Source organism: Penicillium concentricum (genome assembly GCF_028827145.1).
Source record: "Penicillium concentricum strain IBT 3081 chromosome Unknown utg000002l_segment0_segment0, whole genome shotgun sequence".
NCBI classification, from domain to species: Eukaryota; Fungi; Ascomycota; class Eurotiomycetes; order Eurotiales; family Aspergillaceae; genus Penicillium; species Penicillium concentricum.
Genome location: NW_026622755.1, coordinates 7,891,482 through 7,906,299, shown reverse-complemented (window position 1 = coordinate 7,906,299; position 14,818 = coordinate 7,891,482). Strand labels below are relative to the sequence as shown.

General features: G+C 50.3%; 6 protein-coding genes across 6 annotated transcripts; 4 read left to right on the top strand and 2 right to left on the bottom strand.

Moving 5' to 3' along the window:
- Positions 1-621: 621 nt before the first annotated feature.
- On the top strand, positions 622-4,356 carry N7517_006731 (uncharacterized protein; the record flags this gene model as incomplete). The annotated part of the gene is made up of 1 exon (XM_056724461.1): positions 622-4,356. One exon carries the CDS (start codon positions 622-624, stop codon positions 4,354-4,356), a length of 3,735 nt encoding a protein of 1,244 aa, XP_056580711.1.
- A 590-nt stretch (positions 4,357-4,946) lies between these two features.
- Positions 4,947-7,639, top strand: N7517_006730 (G-protein comlpex beta subunit CpcB; the record flags this gene model as incomplete). Its single annotated transcript, XM_056724460.1, has 5 exons — positions 4,947-5,216; positions 5,340-5,466; positions 5,561-5,861; positions 6,606-7,093; positions 7,203-7,639. Coding segments are annotated over 5 exons (1,623 nt in total), but the record flags the coding sequence as incomplete, so codon positions are not given.
- A 451-nt stretch (positions 7,640-8,090) lies between these two features.
- cpcB (40S ribosomal protein RACK1) lies at positions 8,091-9,506 on the top strand (the record flags this gene model as incomplete). Its single annotated transcript, XM_056724459.1, has 4 exons — positions 8,091-8,170; positions 8,246-8,372; positions 8,510-8,827; positions 9,081-9,506. 4 exons carry the CDS (start codon positions 8,091-8,093, stop codon positions 9,504-9,506), a joined length of 951 nt encoding a protein of 316 aa, XP_056580709.1.
- A 611-nt stretch (positions 9,507-10,117) lies between these two features.
- On the bottom strand, positions 10,118-11,575 carry N7517_006728 (TPR domain protein; the record flags this gene model as incomplete). The annotated part of the gene is made up of 1 exon (XM_056724458.1): positions 10,118-11,575. The coding sequence occupies one exon, from the start codon at positions 11,573-11,575 to the stop codon at positions 10,118-10,120; it is 1,458 nt and encodes a 485-aa protein (XP_056580708.1).
- Positions 11,576-11,740: 165 nt separating this feature from the next.
- N7517_006727 (SOS response-associated peptidase) lies at positions 11,741-13,122 on the top strand (the record flags this gene model as incomplete). The annotated part of the gene is made up of 4 exons (XM_056724457.1): positions 11,741-11,758; positions 11,854-11,892; positions 11,943-12,486; positions 12,545-13,122. 4 exons carry the CDS (start codon positions 11,741-11,743, stop codon positions 13,120-13,122), a joined length of 1,179 nt encoding a protein of 392 aa, XP_056580707.1.
- A 429-nt stretch (positions 13,123-13,551) lies between these two features.
- N7517_006726 (uncharacterized protein) lies at positions 13,552-14,452 on the bottom strand (the record flags this gene model as incomplete). Its single annotated transcript, XM_056724456.1, has 5 exons — positions 13,552-13,615; positions 13,679-13,709; positions 13,761-13,840; positions 13,909-14,303; positions 14,357-14,452. 5 exons carry the CDS (start codon positions 14,450-14,452, stop codon positions 13,552-13,554), a joined length of 666 nt encoding a protein of 221 aa, XP_056580706.1.
- Positions 14,453-14,818: the final 366 nt, after the last annotated feature.

Sequence of the window (14,818 nt, the reverse complement as noted above, 5' to 3'; positions counted from 1 at the left end):
TCGTCTTTGAATAGCTCTTTAATAAGACAGTAAATTGAAATTTTTAGATATGTGAATAGGCTACTCTAGTGTTTGAAATAGAGGAATAACCTAAATAAGCTACAGGGGTCTTTACAATGCAACCTGAAAGAAAAAAGTGTAATCGGTAAGATTGTAAGATTTGTATACAAATTGCTCCATAAATTATTCGGTAGTCGACCCCGAATATTCCCAGTTCCCCACTGACTCAGGTTGAATAATTACTCCTGACTCTCTCCTTCCTCGGTAGTTCTTTCTCATCCTTTTGCTTTCTACTTTCTCTATGTCACGGTATGACCACCGATTGCATCTTTGATTCAAACGGGTAAGTTGGAAATCCACCCTTCCATTGTCACGGGGGGCTATCGGGGCGAAGTTGCGCATGCAGTCGTACAATGGCCCCCCCCCCAACTTCCCTTCAGTCAGATTTTACCTGCAGAAAATCGTGTCAGACTGACGTTCCTGGGAGTACAGGATGATTTAGAAATTTCGATTTCTACCCAGCGTCTTCCCGTTCAAATCGAGGCAAAGGAAGAAAACAAAAGAGGCCAACAAAGCTTTCGAGTCCTCGAGCCCTCGAACTCAATATACCTGGGGTTCACAATGTCCACCAAAGCACCCGACTTCCTAGATACTGGGGTCGCGTCCCGTTCGCGCAGTCCCAGCGTCGTATCTAGCGACTCGCAATTTTCTAGAGTCAACCTCATGTCCCCGCCGTCCGTAACGCCGGCCCCAGCATTTATCTCGCCATCTGCAGCTTCAGATATTATCTCTGCCGATCAGGAGTTCAACGCCGCCGATTTTGTGGCTGAGGATGAGGAAACCGGCGCCGGCGCCACGGCGCTGGTGACCCCCGCCGCCTTATCGCTCCTGAATGGATTTCTTGATAACCTCTTGTATAATATTCTCGCTTCATCAAAGTCGACCCAGCTCGCTTGTATTCGACCCGCCATGGCCGATGTATTGAAGCCCCGCTTGGCCAAGGAAGTGGTATCTGCGGCTGAAGAAGAGTTGAGCGAATTTATGGGCGGAGCGGAGGATGAGCAGACGGAATTCCGCGGTGGCCAGGAGCCCGGCGGCGATTTTGATCTAATACGCTCATGGAAATTAACCCGTCTACGATGCATGGTCTACACACGACTGGGCGACATGGAAGAGGATGACGAAGATGAGTTTATCGCCCAAGATAGCCTCGGGGAGACCGATGGAGCACCCCGCAGATTCACCAGTCATGTCGACAACATTACACCGGCAGCTTCTATTTTCCTCACCTCGATCATCGAATACATTGGTGAGCGCGCACTTGTCATTGCTGGCGAGACATCGCGGTCCCGTTTGTCGACACAGCTCAACAATGGTGATGAGCTTAGTGGATCTGGAGAGCGGAAAAGAATCGACCGACTTGTGGTGGAAGATCTCGATATGGAGAAGTTGGCCCTGAATGCAACCTTGGGTCGCTTGTGGCGCACGTGGAGGCAGCGCAAACGCAGAACCACTCTTTCTCGAACCCTATCTCGTGAATCATTCCGCCCCCGTGGATACTCCATGGCAAACAGCCGAAAGAGCAGCATTGTGACCATTGAGGAACCAGTGACTCCTAGTGAGCCTCTCCCTGTGGCAATGCCAGTTTTTGACCCCGCCGCCGTTCCTTTGCCAATGAGCGATTACGATGTTCAAGAGATCGAGGTCCCGGGCTACACTGGCAATCTAGATGGGGTGCATGGGGAGGTGCAGACCATGGAGGCCGTTGTTGCTCACAAGGTGCGACCACGCAGTTTAATGGTGTTTTCATCCCCCTCGCTTGTACCAAAATCTCCAGGTTCAGCAAACACCTCGCCGGTGAGTGCGTCAGCTATTGAACCCGGCAAATCAATCCGTCATGTTCGTACGAAGTCTCTGCCTAATGGGGCACCTCCACCCGACTTGACTCAGGAGGAGCCAGAGTCGCCAACAGAGCACCCATCACCCACCGCATCGGAGAAAACGCAACTTGAGACTATGTACGAGGATGATGAATCGGTAGAATATGTGGATGCGGCCGAAACTACCCCTGGCATTGCTATCACGACAGAGCACGATGAGACCGCATCCTTCGAATCTGCAGCAGAAACTTCCGAAAACGCGAGAATGTCGGTCTTGCATGAAGAAGAAGAGGAGACACCTGCAGTCAGTGACTTGGTTGCATCCTTGCGCACTATCGCACAAGATGAAGACGCTATGACCGATCAATCCAATAGTGCCCGTGTCTCCATTGTATCCTTGGGCGATCGGCCAAATCAGAAAGACCCAGAAGTGATTGAGGGCACTGGGTTATGCGAAAAACCTAAATTGACTACGACAATACACCGACCAAAGCGACAAACCTCTAGGGATGTCAGTCTCCTGAATGCAAGGTCGATCTCTGAACAGACTAGCGACTCTGAAATGCAAGCCGTTGCGGAGAGTAAGCCTCCCGCGCAAGGGGTTGAGACCACGCCGGCTCCACCCGCACCCCCCATCGAGGCTGTCACATCTTGTATCGACCATGGTGCGACCGATGAAGATCAGAATAAGCCGATCTTGACAGCCACGCTGTCGACTCGGTCATCGGAGGAATACCCCGAATTGGCAAATTCTTCACAATCTCTATCCCCCGATATGAGTCGCCCGATTTCTGTTTCAAGTAATTCGCAACGGTCGAAAAGTCGCCCCAGACCTGCTCCGTTAGAGGTCACAGCCAGCAATCGAAGCCTCTCTGCCTCCGCCTCCGCGGTTGAACGAGCGGCTGTTCAGCGCATGTCTCGGCCGTCGATCTCAATGACTTCATCCATCATTAAATCCCGTCGGTCTGGGAGCTTCGGCAGTGGCCGCGAGAATACGCGTCCAATGACTGCCAACTCTACCACATCGCAGGTGTCTACCAAGCTGAAGGGTATCATGGGACGACCACAGGGTGAATCTCCTTCGCTGCGCATGCGCAGCTCGTCCGAAACTAGTCGCGCATCCGGCGGCAGCGGAGACTCTGTAGACGATATTGCCGATTTGGACAAGTTGATCAACAGCGATGAGACTATCCATTACACCCTTACTCCCCGAAGTGTGAGGGAGATGACCTTCCCTGACTCGTCCAACCGTGCAGTTCCTCGATCAGAGACGACAGGCGGTGTCTCCGACCTGGCTGAGTTCTTGAATACCACTGCACCACCAGGCGAAGATAAACACCGCCCTCACGCCTCGGTTTCCTCAAGAGCAACTGGAGAGTTGACTCCGATCTCCCACACCAGATCCATTGAGTCACCCAAGCACATCCCGCTTACCACACGATTGACGAACATGTCATCAACGTCAAGGTCTAGCAAGATTGGACAGGCGCGGGATGCGCGAATCGCGCCCTCAGATTCGATACGCGACTTTGCGGAATTCATGAGATCGACTGGCCCCGCTAGTGGGTCATACGAGTCTAAGACCTCTATCTCCGCCGAGAGCACACGGCCTGCTCGTCCTCCATCAACTATCTCTACTACCTCCCGTGGAAACCGACCTAAGCTTCAAGCTCGGTCTGCTGAGACGAGAGGATCTCAAACGTCGGACCTCATCGACTTCATTCGGGAGGGACCTCCTATGCCAGGAGGTGCTCACCGTATTCCTCGAACAGTTGCACCTTTCAGAAACACTATCGATTCAGATGATCTTCTGATGGAAAACACAGCATCCAGCTCCTTCATCAGCACTGGTAATGGATCTACACCTAATAAATCATTGACATCTGTTGGCTCGCGGACCGCGTTGCTGGATTCAAACCGAAGCAAGCCTACAACATCGGGAAGCGCCAGGGACTTTGATGAGCCCAAGCCTGTTCGGAAGCAACGTCGTGCTCCAGATCCGTACGCCATTGACGATGATGACGATGACGCGCTTCTAGAAGAGCTTCTGGAAAGGGAAGCAAACCCTAAGCCCAGGCGCGAGGAGGAGAGCCTGATGGATTTCCTGCGCGATGCCCCTCCCCCTCCTCCCACCGAAGAACCCCCACGGCCATTTGCAGTTAGTACCCCTGCATCAAATGGAGCATCGGGGATGAAGGCTCGCTTGCTCCGCACCTCACAAACACCCTTGCGCACACCAACCCCACCCACAAAGGTCCAATCCAACTACTCTGCTAAGGTTGGCCAGGAGCGCAACAATGGCACCATGCCTTCTATCTCAAATCGCAAGACCGAAACTGGTGATTTGGCAGATTTCCTACGAAACACCGGGCCTCCTCCAAGCCCTATTCGGGCTTCATCAACACCGATGGGCTCTAAGACCAAGGACGGTGGTCTCTCCCGCTTCTTCACGCGCCGAAAGAAGATCGAGGCCTAATGGGCTGAAAGTACTCTGATTCTCGACTAATGTCTTGCTTTGCTGAGCGTTCTAATTCATCTAACGATCTACATATCATGTCCATCGCTTTGGTCTTTCTTGTTTGTGCAACGGCACTGCAATCTCTTTCATTTCCTTTCGTTTTATTTCTTTCACATAGAGCCACATTCTTCTTTCTTTATTGTTTACTATGGCTACGACCGGGTGGCTTTTTCCTATCTTCTCTTGCGCTTTTGTGCGCCACTTTGTTTTCTACCCTTCTGCGTGGGACTAAACGATTAATACGGACTTCGGGTTTTCTATTTTGTCTCTTCGTTGGGACGTTGCACATGTGCTTTGATTGCTTTCGTGGATTTCGAGATACCATACCTATACTTGAGCTATTTTTCAATGCCCTGACATTTAGAAACCATTTCATTATTATGTGAACACTATCTCCAATACGTAGTAATAATTTTACTTAGATAAATCCAAAACAATCAAACCCTAGCAATATTTGCCGTGTGAAACAAGAACCCCCTCCCCCAGTCGAAGTATAGATCCTAGACCGTAAGCCCGGAACAAAGTTAATCCAGCACTCCCCTTACCAGGTGTCATCAACAGCACCAAGCATCTGTGTTTACAACCGCCAATTCCACGCCGCAACAATGGGCACCTCACCACTCACACTGAGGGCCATCCTTGGTTTCCTCTTCGTCTTCTTCCAGCTCGCCAGCGCCCTAAAATTCGATCTTGTCGCCACCTCCGGCGGCGGCAGTAACGAGCGATGCATTCGCAACTTCGTCTCGAAGGACCAGCTCGTCGTTGTCACTGCCATTGTTGGTGGCTCGAAGGGTGATGGCCAGAGGGTCAATATTCATGTATGTGGAATTATTCCTGGATGTGGATGGGATTCCGTCCTGCGTCTGCTGGGACTTGGATGGCAAACCGCCGAACTGCGACATTGTGGACCCCGACTAATACTCTTATTTTTCTCTGTATAGATCAAGGACTCTATGGGCAATGACCACGGTCGCCCTAGGGATGTCGTCGGTGAGACGCGTCAGTTGTTCACTTCGCCCGCGGACACGGCTTTCGACGTCTGCTTCGAGAACCAGCTTGTCGGACACAGTAAGTGGTAGTCCCCTCGAACAACCCGAACAATACACCGGGGGAAATTCAGAGTGAAAGAGAATGAGATACTAAAACAACACCACCCAATTAGACGGCATCGCGAACCCCTCCCGCCCCATCGAACTCGACGTCGACATTGGCGCCGACGCCCGCGACTGGAACAGCATCCAATCTCAGGAGAAGCTCAAGCCCGTTGAGACTGACCTCCGCCGCATCGAGGAGATGGTTGCCGATATCGTGACCGAGATGGAGTACCTGCGTGCGCGTGAGCAGCGTTTGCGTGATACCAATGAGAGCACCAATGAGCGCGTGAAGTGGTTCGCATTCGGAACTATGGGCATGCTTATCGGACTTGGTGCTTGGCAGGTTGTTTACCTGCGGGCTTACTTCAGGTATGTTGAATTGTGGTTGTGGTGGATGGAATTGGTTACTGACTATTCGGTTCTTGCAGATCTAAGCACCTCATCTAGATTTACTGGTCGAATGGTTGCATCTTTGATGGTTCTTTTTTTGGTTTTGCAGCGGTTGCATTGCAAATCCTTTTGCTCTAATGTCGAGTGGCATTCTGTTAAACAGTCATGATCTCAATGATATAAAATGTACACCATGCTTTCTGCAGCCTGGCTCTAATAATAGTTTCTTTTTCTCGCATGTGGTGTATCGGGGATGGGTGGTTCGCTATACTTTACAAGCTCCTTTTTGCCCGTGAGGTAGTACCCGAGTATTCATGGATGGATTATTATTTATCTATGTAAGTTGTTAAACATTAGCTACATGGCTACCTTGCTAGGTAGTCCTGGGGGGAGCTTCCGATATTTATATCTATATGTGAGGTCAGTGTATACATCTAGATTGATGTGTTGCAGAAGGATTCTGAGTTCGATGAAACCCAAACAACAGATATGCCAAGAGAGCAAACAAAAGGTGCCCCAATTACAAGCATAAAAGGGCCTTAATAGACACCCAATCTAAAGAAATGCGCTGTGTCGAGCAGTGTGTAATCGACGGCCTCTAAGTGGAATGTTTAGCATTGCAAACAAAACAAACACCGGGCATTGCAGGAGCTTCTCGGTTCCCCGGGGCATTACACCGGATGATGTCAAAGCCGAGCATCAAACGCCAATTCATCCCTAGAGGAAAGAAAGTCTCAACTCCCTCTCTATAGGATACTGCAACAAAATGTCCACCCCGCGTATACTCCGTCGCCTCGCGCGACCAGTGCCATCATCCCTAAGCACAATCACAAGACTAAACCGCCAATTCGGCGCGACAGCTCTACGCCTCAAAGATGGCGACGATGCTCCCGAGGTGAAGGCGCACCGCGCAAACCAGGCCAACAAGCCCCCAAATCAATTCGTGCCCAACACTACCTCAACCATGACAAAGGACTTCCTCAGTGTCGGTCAGAAGCCTCCGCCACCGGAGATGCTGAACTCAGTCGATCCCAACTACAGACCGTCTGATCCGTACCCCGGAAGGATTGAGCATTTCACCGGTGGTCGTCAGGATAATGGGGCGCAGAAGCCCGAGCTTGGCGTTGGTGAGATGGAGGGTATTACGTTCAAGGTTGAGCCTTTGAAGAGAGTTGGGGAGGAACTTGCCACGAAGAGAGCACGTCTGCTATGTTCGTACCCGTTTCCATGCATACTTGTACCTCGGTCACAATGCTAAAGCTGAGGATCTGGTGCATCAATATATCAAGGACCATTCCAAGCTAACCAACTCCACTCTAGACCAAAGCCGCAAGCGCGGAATCCTGGAGTCAGACTTGCTCCTCTCAACCTTCGCAGATGTCTACCTGGGCAAGATGGACTACGATCAGCTCGTCGAGTACGATGGCTTCCTGGACGAGAACGACTGGGACATCTACTACTGGGCGACACAGGACCCGCCAGAGGATATCTCACCCTCCGCTCCTAAGGAGGATACCATCACCGAGACTTGGAAGGAGACTGGTGCCAAGAGCGGTGAATGGGCACAGACTATTGGCGCCTTCAGAGCCGCTTACCGGCCTGTTCCGTCGCGTTGGCAGAACTCTGAGGTTCTCAACCTGCTCAGAGCTCATGTTCGCGATAAGAGTGCTACTGGCTTTGAGAATGCCAAGAATAAGAAGACTGGTGGTGGTGGCGGCTTGGGGAGAATGCCTGATGTTCAGGTGTTTGACTCGTAAAGGGCCTGTAGAAGAGATTGAACTCGGGAGGTTCGTCGATTCAAAAACTGTACTATAGTTGTCATAGTGGTCATATTGTCCATAAGAGGCGTGTATTAAGAATGTTGTATATTTGATGGTACTCGGATCAATGGGTGTAGAGATCAGAAGTTGAGATAGAAAAACAAAGCAATTGTTAATTTCAAATACAATAAAGAAAACTTCAACATAAATAGACATGCAATTCTCTATCTCCCGATATACATTGTAGTCGAGGCCCAGTCTGTATAGATACAAGTCATGTGACTGGTTCGCTTAGTATTAGGGCTCCACGGAAACCACACAAGGAGAGCAGCGAAGCGGCTTAGGGCTTGAGCGGGCACGTCTGCCTCCCATCTCGATTTTACCTCCCCCCAGAGTCAACGACAATCTCCGCCCATCCCTCTCTCTCCTTCATTGTCTCATTCCCATCATGGCTGAGCAGCTGGTTCTTCGCGGCACCCTTGAGGGCCACAATGGCTGGGTTACTTCCCTCGCCACCTCCCTGGAGAAGTAAGAATGACCTATCCCGATCGGGGGATTGAATTTTTGAAGGGACAAAATTCTGACTTGATTGCTTGATGATAGCCCCAACATGCTGCTGTCCGCATCCCGCGACAAGACCCTGATCATCTGGAACCTTACCCGTGATGAGCAGGCCTACGGTTACCCCAAGCGCAGCCTCGAGGGTCACTCGCACATCGTCTCTGACTGTGTACGTTTTTCTTCTCCCGAATGAACCACACCCAGAAACCATTGGATGCGACAGATGGATTTGGATGGCGCATTTTCGAAAAAAAAAAAAAAAGATGGAATGGTTTTGGCTGACCGATGGTCTTGTCTGCGTTATAGGTGATCTCCTCCGACGGTGCCTACGCTCTGTCCGCCTCGTGGGATAAGTCTCTCCGTCTCTGGGAGCTTTCCACCGGTAACACCACCCGCACTTTCGTCGGCCACACCAACGATGTTCTGTCCGTCTCGTTCTCCGCCGACAACCGTCAGATCGTCTCCGGTTCCCGTGACCGCTCCATCAAGCTGTGGAACACCCTCGGTGACTGCAAGTTCACCATCACCGACAAGGGCCACACCGAGTGGGTTTCCTGCGTTCGCTTCAGCCCCAACCCCCAGAACCCCGTCATTGTCTCCGCTGGCTGGGACAAGCTCGTCAAGGTACGCTATCGATTCCGAATCTCCCTGCAGAATTTCCTCCCCGCCTTGCTATGCCCGCGTGATGTTTGCATAAACGTATTTGCTACTTCAGAGCCCTTCGGGGCCATGAGACAATCTTTCACCCAATTTGCCTGATGGGCACAGCAACAAAAAAAATTTGTTTTTTATTGAACGATATATGGATTGGAAAAATTTTTCCTTGACACTTGACATTCTTTGACGGTATCGACGCTAACATTTGATCCGCGTTTAGGTTTGGGAGCTCGCTTCCTGCCGTCTCCAGACCGACCACATCGGTCACACCGGATACATCAACACCGTCACCATCTCCCCCGACGGATCCCTCTGCGCCTCCGGTGGCAAGGACGGTACCACCATGCTCTGGGATCTTAACGAGTCCAAGCACCTCTACTCCCTCTCCGCTGGCGATGAGATCCACGCTCTCGTCTTCTCCCCCAACCGCTACTGGCTCTGCGCTGCCACCAGCAGCTCCATCACCATCTTCGACCTCGAGAAGAAGAGCAAGGTTGATGAGCTCAAGCCTGAGTTCGTTGAGAAGGGCAAGAAGAGCCGTGACCCCGAGTGCATCAGCTTGGCCTGGTCCGCTGACGGCCAGACCCTGTTCGCCGGTTACACTGACAACAAGATCCGTGCCTGGGGTGTTATGTCGCGCGCATAGATTTGAGTTGTTGTATCGGAGCTTGAGGAGCCTCTTTTTGATCTATTGACAAGGGAATTGAAAAAAAGTTCAAAAGATACGGCCAAAGAGCATTGGTTTGGGATGTATGAGCCACGAGCAATGAAGCACTTCTCGCCGGGACTGAGATGTCCCCGGCCTGAAGGTTTTCTGACATGTCTAGCCTACTTGATCCGCAATGTATGGAATCTTGTGCAAGACGTGTGATGTTCTAATACCAGTTAAGGCATCAAAATGTTTCCTATTTTTCAATATTGAAAATCTCTTGTAAAACCATCGTACCCGTATGTCTTCTAATGTCTTGATGTTTTGTCTTGTCATGTATCTTCCCTTGTCTTACCCATGTACGATAGCCGCCGAATACATATTCAAGCAGTCGAATGATACCTCCCAGGTTATGCATAAAGAAGTCTGCGTAGTTAATGGCATAGTTTACGCTTCCCCCCCCCCTTTTTTCTGCTCTGCCTACTACGAAGACATCACATGGCCGACTATTCTTTTATGTTAATATACAGGAGTGTTGAGATTCCTATTTCCAACGTTGGTCATAATGTACATCAGGCTGAACAGAGAGGCCTTCACAGATCTACCCATTATTTCTTTCCGAGTCTCTTCAAAGCCTCCTTGGCCATCGTACTCCCTTCCTCGTATTCAATCTTATCGGCCAACTCCTTAGCCTCAGTATACCGCTGCCTAGCGACCTCTGGCTTCTTCTGTAGCTCAGCCAGCTCGCCCAGGTTATAAGTCGCAACCACGCAAGTAATGTCACACTCCTCGTCACGTAGCGGGGGTTGGATGTGTGCCGCGACCTCAATGGCCTTCTCTGCCCACTTCTGGGCAGCCTCAACAGTCTGCTCCGCTGTAACAGGTTGCTGCGGCTGAGATTTGGCGGGCAGTTGAACTTGGCCGACCAGAGCGGTGGCGACATCGTTCAGCAGCACCACCTGTTTGCAAGATATAGAAGTTCCTTCAGCGGCGCGGATCAAATCCAACGCACGCATGTATAGCGGCATGGCCAGCTCATACCGTTCCTTGGCGGTATAGGTAGCGGCAAGCTCAGCCAACGCCGTCGCGATCTCAGTGAGGTTCAGCCATGCCTCGCCTTCTGACCCCTCGCCACTGCTAGAGCTTCCAACAGGAAGTCCAAGCCTCTGACGACGGTGCATTTCCTTCAAACAGATCTCCACAGCGGCGACCTGCGCAGCCTCAGCTTTCTTGTCGTCCTGAATATACTCACTGGAATAAAGCTCGCCAAGCTTCATCGCAATGCCGACGACCTTCTTGAGTGCTTTGTCTCGCTGACGAGCCTCATACTGCGCCATTGCTTTCAGATCCTCCTCGCTTTCTTGAACCGCCTCGGTGTCAACCTGGACATTGGCAGAGGTCTTCTGCACCTGGACCTGCGCTTGCTTCACCTTCTCAGCTGCTGCAGCAGCGTTGCCTGCTGTGACCTCATCCACCCAGGCCAGAGTCTCGTTCTTCGTTCGCTCCAATACATCAATCGCCGGCTTCACAAGTCCAGCCTTCTCCAGCATCATAGCAACCTGCAGCTTGATTCCAAGTATCTCATCCGAGTATGGGTGGATGCCCATCTCAAAGGCTATATGAAGCGCCTCTCTGTAAGCCTTCATTGCCTTGGCCGGATTGAGATCGATCTCGGTGTAATAGATAGCGGTGCGGAGAGCGTCGGCCACCGGCGGCGGGAATTTGTGGTACTGTGGCCCAACGCGTGTCAATTCCACGTAGGAGATGTAGGCAAAGATGAAGGCTCCGCCGACAACGGAGAAGATTGCTAGTGGCATGAGCACGGGGTTCTTGCGCCAGATTCCTTTAGATGCTTCGCGGTATTTGCGGCTGATTTTCTGCAGGATCGTGAGGTGCCGTGTGCCGGAGATATATGGGCTTGCAAGTGGTTTGCCATTGTTGATTCGCGGTTGGAGGGTTGGTCGGGTGGTGCTGTTGATGTATATTGAGCGGGCCAGGCTCTTTGGTTGTGGTTGTAGAAGTTTTGCGGCATGCGCACTCGCGCGCCGTGATGCTGCGCGGAACATTGGGAGTGTGTGGGTGGGTATTGGATTGAGATTTCAAGTTTTGATTGAGCGGGTGATTGTCTGATGCAACCTGGGAAATTGATGTAGAGAATAGACAGGGAGATATGGTGAGTAAGTTGAGAGTCCGCCCTCGATTTTCCGGTGGTCCAAGCTCCGCTCCGCCATATGACGTCGCCCGCTGAAGTATGCACTCACTTTTCCACTCATTCTGTCTGGAAAATGCACTGGTTTGATCCAACAATGATCGTGGAGATCTTGCTATTGAATAGATCTAATAGCTTACACTGATCATGTGTGGGCGATACGCTTTGGGTGTGGTAAGTCACGGCTCCTGCGTCTAGACTGTCCGCCAGCTGACGATCCCAAGCGCTTGGCGTACATTCAACAACGTCTGCAAGAGCAAGGCATGCAAGTGGATGAAGTGCCAGACGACGATGCAGTCAGAGAGACATACAACTTTGCACCGGGTAACTTCGGCGCTGTCTATCGCGCTGATATCGCCGACAAAGGGGGCCACAATGCTCAGCAACATGCTGATAGCGAGCACCAAAACCAAGATTTAGAAAAGAGAAAAGATGACGTTAACTCGGACGCTAAGTCAGCAGACAACACAGTTATCAAATACAAGCTCCAGAGCATGAAATGGGGTCTCATCCCATTCTGGACGAAGCGCCAGCCGGATTACGGATCTATGATGCGAACGATTAACTGTCGCGATGACTCGTTGATTGAAGATTCTGGGATGTGGACTACCATGAAGCGACGAAAGAGGTGCATTGTCATCTGCCAGGGCTTTTACGAGTGGCTGAAGAAGGGGCCTGGGGGCAAAGAAAAGGTTCCACACTTTGTCCGGCGCAAAGACGGGGAACTGATGTGTTTCGCTGGATTATGGGACTGCGTTTCCTACGAGGGTATGTCTAAACCTTTCTGAGATGAAGCATTAATTAGGCTGACGATTACTTTGCACAGGTTCTGACGAAAAGCTCTACACATACACGGTGATCACGACCTCATCTAATTCCTACCTAAAGTTCCTACATGAACGTATGCCGGTCATTCTGGACCCAGGAAGTGAGGCAATGAAAACGTGGCTGGACCCCGGCCGAAAGACCTGGTCAAAGGAGCTACAGTCGATTCTCAAGCCCTATGAGGGCGAACTGGAGTGCTATCCTGTCCCCAAGGAAGTTGGGAAAGTTGGAAATAATTCTCCGAACTTTATTGTTCCTGTCGACAGCAAGGAAAACAAGAGCAACATCGCAAACTTCTTTGCCAATGCAAAAATGAAGGAGACTCCAGACTTGTCTCCAAAGAAGGAGACTGCGTCGCCGAAAATGAAGATGGTTAAAGACGAGGATCGCCGCCCTACTAAGGATTCAGAATGGTCCGAAGACAATGCCCCAAAGCCAGTCCCAGCTGTCAAAAGGGAGCATAGTCCAGAAGCTCCTGATGCCACGAAGGAAAGTAAGAAGCAAAAGGTCAATTCAGATTCAACGGGGCCATCGCCGCAAAAAAGAAGTTGCGCAGTGCTACCCATAACAGCCCTATGAAGAATTCCAGTGGGACCAAGGCAGCAGATGGATCGCAGCGAATTACGAGCTTCTTCAAGAAGTGATGATAGATGCAATGAAGCAAATCAACCTTGACTTTTGTTTATTCAGTCATACTTTTCTGATTAAAATATGTTATATTTTGTCAAAGTAGAAACGAGAATCCCCTGACCGAGTCATATCTACTGGGCGACAAACTGATATCCAATGCACTGAGCGAACTCTGCTCCATGAAGAAGGAAACTCAGCTAACGTGCACGGTGTGTTGAGTTGAGAATAGTCCAAGTGCAAGAGTATCGCGGTTAAAGAAAGATTGCGTACAAGGTCTGCGCAAAAGGTTCAACAGCAACCGAATGCGAGTGGACGGCTAAAGGCTGATATATATTTTACATAGGATTTTGTGGGCGATGTCCCCAAATTTCGAAGTAATCACTTTTCAAGTTCTCGTAGCTTCTGGACCAGCTTTTCTCTGAGGAAAGGACTCAATCCGAAACTATATCAATCAGTCAACATCGAATACCAGTATGACCGAACATCTAACAAGGGGGATACTTACATTCCATCTCGGGTCAGGATACGATAGGTACCTGCTAAGTATCAGCTTGACCTGATGAGTTTCATATAACCGGAAAACATACCACTTGGCTGATAATTGCCATTGTCTCCAACGAACTGACCATTGGCATCTACCTCAAGGCTTCCAAACATATCCTCGGGCCTGAATGGCATTAGTATAAGTCTCATATGAAATAAAATGTGCTTATTCAAAAACTGGCAAGTCCCTACCAAGCAATCCGCCCATAGTCAGGCGGCCGTCTGCCATCAGAGACATGAATCCAGCCACCACGTCCACCTGCAGCGCCCTGGCCACTAGCACCACTTCTCGAATCGCCTCGACGTCTCCCGCGCTGGCCGCTTAATAACACGCCGCCTGAGTTCAGGTTGGCCCCGCCCACAGACACCATAACCTGCGCTTGGGACTTGGCATCCGGATCTTCATGTGCGTATTTTGAACACACTTCTTGTACTATATTCAGGAATTTTGGGTTTTCTTTGAAAGAATCTGTTGTCGGTGGCAGTTGAGTCGTCATTCCGATAGCCAGGTCTGGGTTCACTGGCTCGGAGGGTAATAGTGACAAGATGTGGGTTCCACTTGCTGGTTCAGCATTTGGGAACACGTACTATCAAGAATTTAGCTTCAATGAGGGCTCTGTAAGGTGCAACAACCACATACTATGTGCGGAGACCCTTCCAACGTTGATACATAACGGAACTGAGTCAATTTGGGAAGAACTCGGGCCTGTCGGCCAAATGCGCGTGCTGCAAACATCGATATATAAATATAATAAGGTGCTTGGCAGCGATTATTTCAACCACTAGGTAGCAGGTTGGATATGATCGAATTCGAGAGAGCCGGATCATAGCTCGATGGAAATGGCAGGCGGTCTTAAAGGCGGTGAATATAAACCGACATAAAAGTGGACCGGGTGAGCTAATTTGATGCCAATTTTATCAGGCAATTAATATGCGGGATTAACTTTTCCCGAGGCCGTGGCCAACAAGTCTTATATATTAGTCATCATACTCATACGCCAGGCGATTTGGAGGTTTGCTTAAGAAATCAGTTTAACTTTATGTAGTGTAGGAATAATAGCTATTTCATACATATTTTTGGTATTCTATGTATTCTTTTAGG